The sequence below is a fragment of the Bradysia coprophila genome, unplaced genomic scaffold (genome assembly GCF_014529535.1).
Source record: "Bradysia coprophila strain Holo2 unplaced genomic scaffold, BU_Bcop_v1 contig_54, whole genome shotgun sequence".
Classification (NCBI taxonomy): domain Eukaryota; kingdom Metazoa; phylum Arthropoda; class Insecta; order Diptera; family Sciaridae; genus Bradysia; species Bradysia coprophila.
Window position 1 is genome coordinate 66,714 of NW_023503787.1, and position 8,526 is coordinate 75,239.

The 8,526-nt window shown below is 33.4% G+C and overlaps 2 protein-coding genes across 2 annotated transcripts; both read right to left on the reverse strand.

Annotated features, from left to right (window-relative positions):
• Positions 1-613: 613 nt before the first annotated feature.
• Positions 614-1,570, reverse strand: LOC119083061 (Golgi-associated plant pathogenesis-related protein 1-like). The gene is made up of 2 exons (XM_037192683.1): positions 1,402-1,570; positions 614-1,320 (listed from the first exon to the last, which is right to left on the reverse strand). The coding sequence occupies exons 1-2, from the start codon at positions 1,511-1,513 to the stop codon at positions 731-733; spliced, it is 702 nt and encodes a 233-aa protein (XP_037048578.1). The 5' UTR covers positions 1,514-1,570; the 3' UTR covers positions 614-730.
• Positions 1,571-2,109: 539 nt separating this feature from the next.
• On the reverse strand, positions 2,110-2,948 carry LOC119083071 (Golgi-associated plant pathogenesis-related protein 1-like). Its single transcript, XM_037192694.1, has 2 exons — positions 2,800-2,948; positions 2,110-2,720 (listed from the first exon to the last, which is right to left on the reverse strand). The coding sequence occupies exons 1-2, from the start codon at positions 2,909-2,911 to the stop codon at positions 2,137-2,139; spliced, it is 696 nt and encodes a 231-aa protein (XP_037048589.1). The 5' UTR covers positions 2,912-2,948; the 3' UTR covers positions 2,110-2,136.
• Positions 2,949-8,526: the final 5,578 nt, after the last annotated feature.

Here is an 8,526-nt window from a genome sequence, read left to right on the forward strand (position 1 = left end):
GCGATGCTTTATATTTGTAAGAGGGAATGCAACTGCACTAAATTTTGAAATGTTGTTTTCTTAGCACTAGCACCGGTTACGAGCTTGTAACAAAATTTTCTTGTGAAAAATCATAGTGATATCATAGATCAATCATAGATAGTCAGTTTTTTTCTTCGTCACATCGGCTGCGTTCAATATCAATTAATAAAATGTTAATAATATAGCTTCAAAAACTGTTTGAACTACGCTTGTTAAAGTCAAGATGACTTTATTCGTATCTTGAAAAGAGTGCTGATAAAAAGTGGTTGACAGTGTGCTTTCGAAAACAATATCATTAACAACACAGACTGCATTTTCTTTTCTTTTTTCTTAAAGCTTTTAGTGATAGCTTTCTTACACAGCAGTCTTTCGAAAAGTAACTTTTCTTGTATATAGAAAGGAATATCATCTACAAAATATCATATTCGTGTATTTCATACATTTTAAGTGTGACTCTATTTTGCCATATACAACACAAAAAAATGAATATAAAATGTGCAGATAGAAGAAAAACATTTTTCCACTAAAACACGAAGATTGTGGCACCATTTTTAAGTGATAAAGTCAAAGAAAAAATACGAAACTAATGGCCACACATAAATTTTATTAAAAACTTTACGTAATTAATTTCTGAATGTAATTTAACCAAATGTATTCCATTTCTGCTTTTGTGGCTTTTGGAGTCACTTTATTGAGCAACTTTGTTTATTTATTTCGGAAGAACATTCTCCCAGTAACGACCTGTGAAATTTCCAGGTGGATTATACTCTACCACAACAAATAAACGGCCATCTTTAGAATAAGCTGCTGCAACACCAATTTCTTTTGACCTTTTCCAAATCAATTGTGTAAAATGCCCAGTTTCACCCTTTCCGTTTCCTGACATTTTCTTCCAATCCCAGTATTTAATCTCATCATACCATGCTTTAACAGCATCGGTACTAGCGCTGGGTCTGTCTTCTGTACACGAATATATATTTTCACCGAATTCATATGTGCTGTAATATATTTTCTCATCTTTTGCTAGCTTGTTGGCCCAACCCTGTGCAATTTTACTTAATTCAAGGCTTAGTTTCAATGGAGGCGCATGATGCATTGCTCGGAGCCTATTATGTTCATCCAAACAGTGTTTCTTGAATTCTTTGCTCGTCGTAATGGCCACTTTAGCAGCCATGGATTGTGAAGCGTTATAACCGAACTCATATGGATTTCCCTTAATTGCTCTCTGTCCGGTGTTACTTGAATAACCAGCTGGTGTTGTTTCGGTTTGTTTTTTGACCTTCGTGACAGTAGAACCGTCTGTTGGAAAGACTTTCATAATTAATAATCATGTCGTAGTTGAAACGTTTCCAATCAAATTAATTCGATAAGGTGAGTAACCTGAATATTTTTTGATATTTGTTGTTGTAGTGATTGTTAATATAGATCCATCCGCATTGGCCTTGGTATCGGTTTTTGTGAACACGTCGTTACTCTGAAGTGTTGGTGCCATACCACCAATATATTTATTTCAGAAAATCAATTCAAAATCTTGAAAAATTTTACGGAAAATTTGACTAAAAAAATAAATTTAATAAAAAAAAAATCGACAGGCTACTTCGAGAATCAAGCACAGTTTTGACATTTTTACAATTTTCCATTCATATAAATTAGGGAATAGGGAACATCCGAAAATTCGTTTTCCTACTTTTTACTAGTAAGATTACGTACTTACTCGGAGATATTTTAAATAGACGCGTATCTCTTTTTATTTCTTCAATTCCACACAAAACTACAAATTATTTTATCCCATGAATATATTTTTAAGTACTTTCAACATAAATAGTGTTGTAAAATCTATTACTTCATTATTAACTTTAACAAACATCATAAATTTTTGTCGTCGCTGTCGATAACAGATGTAATAGTCGTCCACAAGAGGGTACTATAAATTTTACAGCTCAAAACGTTGTATCTCGAATGCATTTCTAATTCACTAAGCTCAATGCGGACAATGGTTGGCACCATTTTTAAGTGATAAAATCAAAGAAGAAACACGGAACTTAATGGCCTGACATAAAAATTATTGAAAACACGAAATTATTCCTTTTAGCTCCTGAAGTCGTTATTATCTATTTATTTCGGAAGAACGTTCTCCTGGTAACAACCTACATAATTTCCTGGTGGATTATACTCCACCACAACGAACAAGTGCCCATCTTTCGAATAAGCTGCTGCAACACCAATTTCTTTCGACCTCTTCCAAATCAATTGCGTAAAATGACCAATTTGACCCTCTCCGTTTCCCGCCATTTTATTCCAATCCCAATATTTGATCTCATCATACCATGATTTAACCGCATAGTATCCAGGTTTGTCTACTGTAGACCAAAAAAGATTTTCGCCAAAATCAGTTTCGCTGTGATACATTTTCTCATCTTTAGCGAGCTGGTTTGCCCAGGCCTGTGCGATTTTACTTAACTTATTGTTCAGTTTCAATGGAGGCGCATGATGCATTGCACGAAACTTATTGTGTTCATCCAAACATTGTTGTATAAATTCGTTTGAAGTTGTAACAACCGCTTTGGGAGCAGTGGATTTTGAGACGTCATAGCCGAACTCATATGGATTTGCTTTAATCGCTTTCACTCCGGTATGGCTTGTATGAACAGCTGGAGTTATCTCCTTTTGTGTTTTGATCCTCTGTCGAGTTGTACCGTCTGTTAGGGAAGAACTTTTATGCCTTACAATCATGTCGTGGTTGAAAACTTTTGAATCTAATTAATTCGATAAGTTAACCTGTAAATTTTGTGGTTGTTGTTATCGTAATGGTTTTTAATATAGATCCATCCGCTTGGACCTCTGTTACAGTATTTGTAGAAATGTCGGTGCTCTGAAGTGTAGGCGCCATATCAATTTTTTATTGAGCAAAATTCAAAATCTTACAAAACTACTAATTAAAAACGAAAAATTTGAGTAAAACTGCCGAAGAAAACCTTAAAATTTTGATTAATATATAACTAGACAGACTACTTCGAAAGCAATCATTTGGTAAAAATTAAATATTTCAGAATACCAAAACGCAGAATGATAAATATGGAGCATATTTAATGGATAAATGTTGTACTAATGTTGCATTAGTGTTCTATTAACGTTACATTAATGTAGACTTAAGTTGCGAAAGTGTTGCATTTTTGTGGATGAGTGATGTAAGATTGTTGCACACGGCATGCATTATTGTTACATCAGTGATGTACATTGTTGGACACATTAAGTATGGTTGAAGCATCCAAAATGCAACAAATATGCGACATTTATGGAACAGTTTGTCTACATCCATGCAACAACCCACATAATACTACTAAAGCATTACTGTTGTATAGTTGTTGTATGAATGATGAATATTTGTAGCATTAGTGATGCATTACCAATTTAAAATTTATCCAACATTGTACATTACTCACGCAACAATTATACATCACTAATACAACAGTAATGCAACGGCCGTATTTTGTGGGGACGAAGCACAACTGTAGATAAACTGTTGCATAAGTGACGAGTATTTGTGGCATAAGTGATGGTAATTCATCCTACAATTTTACATCTCTCATCCACAAAAATGCAATATTAATGAACCACTTATGTAAGAATAAAACAACATTTACACGCCGGCTTTTTAACGTTGCAGGTTGCAGTTTGGCAACGGATTAAATGTTCCACTTTTAATGTATAAGTGTGTAGCACTATTAATGTTGCATTGGGTTGCATTAATGTTGCATTGGGTGGCATTAATGTTGCTTTGGGTGGCATTAATGTTGCATTTGGTGGCATTACTGTTGCATTGGGTGGCATTACTGTTGCATTGGGTGGCATTACTGTTGCATTGGGTGGCATTAATGTTTCTACAGCACTTATGCCACAGATATATTACGTCATAATAAAGTTCTACTGTTAAATTAACCTGTCTATTTTGGGTCTATTCACTAAAAATAGACAGACTTCCAATTCTCATGCCCAAGAAACTTATGTTTCATTACACTCATTATGCTTGAAAGAAACAACGACTTCCGATGTGAAATTTATCTCCAGTTTCATGTGATAAAGAAAATTAACTGGGTGATTTTGAACCTTGATTTTATTACCCCACGCTATTTCCAACTAATAAACAAATGTGGGAACGATTGTCTAATATAAAATATTCGTTAACGACCTTCATGGTTAACTTCTATTTGGTGCCATGAATAACAGAACATATTCCACATCCACAATAATACAGCTATACTTCTAATTTTCATTTAATGAAAATACATTACAATCGATCTATAATTCAACTCAACTCTTATAAGCACATTCGTAAGATATATAAATCGTGATTTTATTACCCTTAAATTACTGCAACTTTCTAGCTTTCTACACGTCGTCGTCTTAATTTTTTGTTGCCTTTTTTTCACGATGAAACACCCACCCCAAAAACACCCACCCGGTATTGTACTCGTACCGTAACTATTCTGAAGTATCATATAAGTTTCTCAAGACATAACTACACATATGTTACCGAAGCTAAAACGTTGTCTTTTCGTTTACCAAAAGGACATTATGTATGGGTTTGATGTAGAAATAAGAAACAATACACATGAGACACACGAGAAATTCCAATACACATAATCTATAAAGACCACACAGAGATATAAAATACTAAAACGAATACTGTATGATATCCAAAAATTCTTCTCATATACATAAAATCAAGACGAAACGCAAGAAATTATGTTTCCATGTTGGAAATCCCTAAACTGTGTGTGGTTCGACATTATACAATGGATGTATGTAGCTAAGAAATAACGTAACCAAAGCTGATTGTTTATTCTTTTGCGGAGAAAATATCATGTATGGAGATGTCTCTACAAAGAGGAAAGCTTTGACATTAAATGGATAGACGAAAGTAGTGAGCCATTGTGCTATCACGGACATGATCGTCTCGTCCTTTTTAACTCTTGTATTTTGTGTTGGATGCGAAGGTACATATATGTGTGTAAGTTTTAGCATCAATACAATGGTCGGTTCATCACTTTGGTGTGTACATGCGGATACGTGTGAACTGCGACACATAAATTTTATTACATTGTATGGAAACTTGCTATTTTACTAATATGAAACTTAAAAGGGACTTCTCCTTCACTTCTGTTATGTATATATTACGTTCTATTTATTATATCTAAAATTGGAGTGGAGTGAAGAAGATGCTTCGAAAGATACGGTTACCTTATTTGTATGATGTGTACAGTAAGAGTTTCATTTCAGTCTCTTACGTAAAATATTGTATTCGAAAGTTATTTTATGACAATTTCTGAAGATATATTACTGAACAGACGTTACATAATATAAGATGCACTATCCTGCAATGATAGCCATATATGCATTATAAAACGACCATGTGAAAAACTCTGAGCAAAAAAATGCAATAAAAAGAGAAACTTAAGTTTAAGCTATAAAAATTTGCTGGAAATGCATACATTGTTCCACATGGATGATGTTCTATATAAGACGAAAAGACATATCATGTGCGGTGGTATATTGATAAATGAGTACATGGTAAAGAATGCAGTTTAAACTTAATATGTTGAAGACATGAAGACTAACCATTTACAGTTTATACTCCGCACATCGTCGTAGATATAAAGTCTGATTTAAGAGAATAAACTCTTACGCCTCTAATGCCACTGTGAACGTACCATAACCATACGGTAGTATTCGAGTTAATTCGAACAAAAAGAAATATATATCAGTCATGAGAATAGAAACTATACGAAAGTACGATAGACGATCTCGTATACCAGAGATGATTTTTTTTGCCTTCTGTGCCAGGGAAGTAGGAATCGATTTGATGTTAGAATTAGAAATTATTATTATCTGTATCTCAGTTGTTTGTTGTTTTTCACCTTTTTGAACCTTTAAAGTGTGGTCAGATAAGCTTTTTATCCACTTCTTAAATTTTGGTTACATAGTTGAAACTATCAGTCCAACATTTTTCAAAAATGAACTCCGTGAGGCTAGTTAGTTGCGTAAATTGCAGTTTTCAGTCTTCCCCTTACATTGCTGATATTTATTAAATACTTATCAGTTTGTTATCTCCAACAAGCTAACGTTTAGCACTCGATACGACACAATTAGACAGATGCAATCTATACGACAGATGCAATTCTATACGGCGGGTACCCAATTAATTGATATAAAAATTATAAGATGTGTTAATCTTAGTCTAGACATGGAACATTCTGAAAGAAATAAGAAAAAGACATAAAAATTAAAAACCTTGATACAATATCCACATCCACATCATCTCCAGCTCAAATGTATTCAACTCAACTTAACTCCAACATTTCACTTGGCATAGTCAACGTTAAAACACATATAATTAGAATATATCCCAGTCGTCATGTCGTCATTATCATACATGAGTGTTATCATTTACAGACTTTAATATTCTAATTTTATTTTTCAAAGTGAACTTTACAATTCGCACACATAAACTCCCATAGTCACATGTTATGCAGAGCACCCTTCTCACCTCGAACAACTACCATATACACATCGTATTATATAGATATGAGTGCGCACTGTTTAAAGCAAAAGCTTCACAATCTAAATGAGAATAATAATGAAATAAATGCCTCAAAATTTGTTCGAAAAACTTTTCATATTACACGAGATTTTCGCCAAAGAATGTTCCCGTAGTATGACATTAAATTTGTATAATTTTCATAAGTATATAAATGTGCAAGCATTATGACAAGGCACAGATAGTAATAGTATATCGTTGTCTGGAAAACATTTTCAGTTAATTTTTCGCAATTGCTTACTTAATGGTTCTTAATGTGTTAAATTGTGGATAATGTTTTATGCTGATGCTGATATAAGACGAGTACTAGAAATAATTTCGGAAAATGTAAGCTTCTTACGGAATTTCTATTCAATGTTTTGTATTCGACTCAAGACTTTTTTTTTTTATTTAATACTTTTCCTTCACCAGTCATTTATTCATTCATTGAATTGGAATTTATATTCTTCAAATATGTCCTAGACTTTCTTTATGTTACAAACATGGTAGCATGTCATAGCTGTGATTAAGCCAGAAAAATATATTTCGGGTCGAATAATACGAGAATATCGTTAGAATCGAAACACATAATTAATTTCTGTTTTGATCTGTGTTTCCCAGCACTTTTATTGTAAGACACACGGTAAGGCACCTGCCTATTTTTGTATAGTAGAAAATTTTGGTTAACGAATATCATATTTCATACATGTAGGTAATAATGATGCAATTACTTAGCCATGTGCTGGCAAGTTCTTATATCGCAAGTAAATTCAAAAGAACCGGAATTTTAGAAGAAAAACTTACTTTACCGCACCCCGAAGAACCATCTAACTCTTTTACATATTTATAGAGTTAGGTGTGAAAGAGTAAACTCCAGAAACTCGGTTTTAGCATTGTAGAAAATAATGTTTAACTGTATATAAAGTAAACAACCGTTCTTACGCCTAAAAGAAATTGTCAGGCAAATTTGCATCTTATCAATATTTATTGTTTTTACATAACGACTCGTTAGAACGTTATTTTCCCATACATAATTTATGAAGTCCCTTGTCAATTCAAAAACAAATCGACAATTCCGTCAGCCAAAAATATAAACTAGCCTCGCCGTTGACACAGTCTAGAAGTGTCATTGACGTTGATACATAAATGTAATCGGGATTAATTTTTGTAGAAAAAAAACCGACGAAAACAATTTGCATGCTACCCTCTGAATTAGCGCTCATTTATAATTCAAGCGAAATTAATTTAGGTTAGACAAGCAATTCGAATGAGCATAAATTTGTGAAAGTAGATGCACTAAACTTTACCAATTCGTTAACATTTGCAAACATGCTAACGGTCTGCGGGAAATGAAACGCATACACAATAAACAATGAAATTTAAAATATAATTGTGGCCCACAAATGGAGCATATAGCCGAAAATTGTCTTGGAATGCAAAAAATTTGCATAAAACAATGGATGGTAAGAACTTACGACTGCCGTTAGAAACGGAAACAATAGCAAATCAGAAGACATTTTCTTTGCGAAATTACAACATGTTACCCGGCACCCGAAAACAAATCACACGAGGACACATTTAATTGCAAAAAGAACCACCCTTTGGAGACAATAAATATTCGACTGTGTTATTTTGTATATAAAATGGTATAAAAGAATGGGTTCTATGGATGGTTTGTATTTTTGTATAGATTTATAGAGTTGGTGGATACATCGTACCATGCATAGTGTCGTGTCATATTTCGTACCATACAGTTTATACATTTAAAATTGAGCAAAAATATATATATATATGTAGGTAGCTAGTGATATATACATACATTGTGGGTGCATATCGTCGTGTTTGGTGATTGTAATTTCTGTAGACTTTTCCAATGTGGATATGTGCTGGTGAATGGTGATGTGCTGCTACCCCAAAGCTGAACGAAA

Bases quoted from the DNA above. Each gene is read 5' to 3' on its own strand.
- LOC119083071 (XM_037192694.1), bottom strand. From the start codon at position 2,911: ATGGCGCCTACACTTCAGAGCACCGACATTTCTACAAATACTGTAACA. The intron at 2,721-2,799 runs GTTAACTTATCG...CTTCCCTAACAG, and splicing joins AACAACCACAAAATTTACAG to ACGGTACAACTCGACAGAGG.
- LOC119083061 (XM_037192683.1), bottom strand. From the start codon at position 1,513: ATGGCACCAACACTTCAGAGTAACGACGTGTTCACAAAAACCGATACC. The intron at 1,321-1,401 runs GTTACTCACCTT...TCTTTCCAACAG, and splicing joins AAATATCAAAAAATATTCAG to ACGGTTCTACTGTCACGAAG.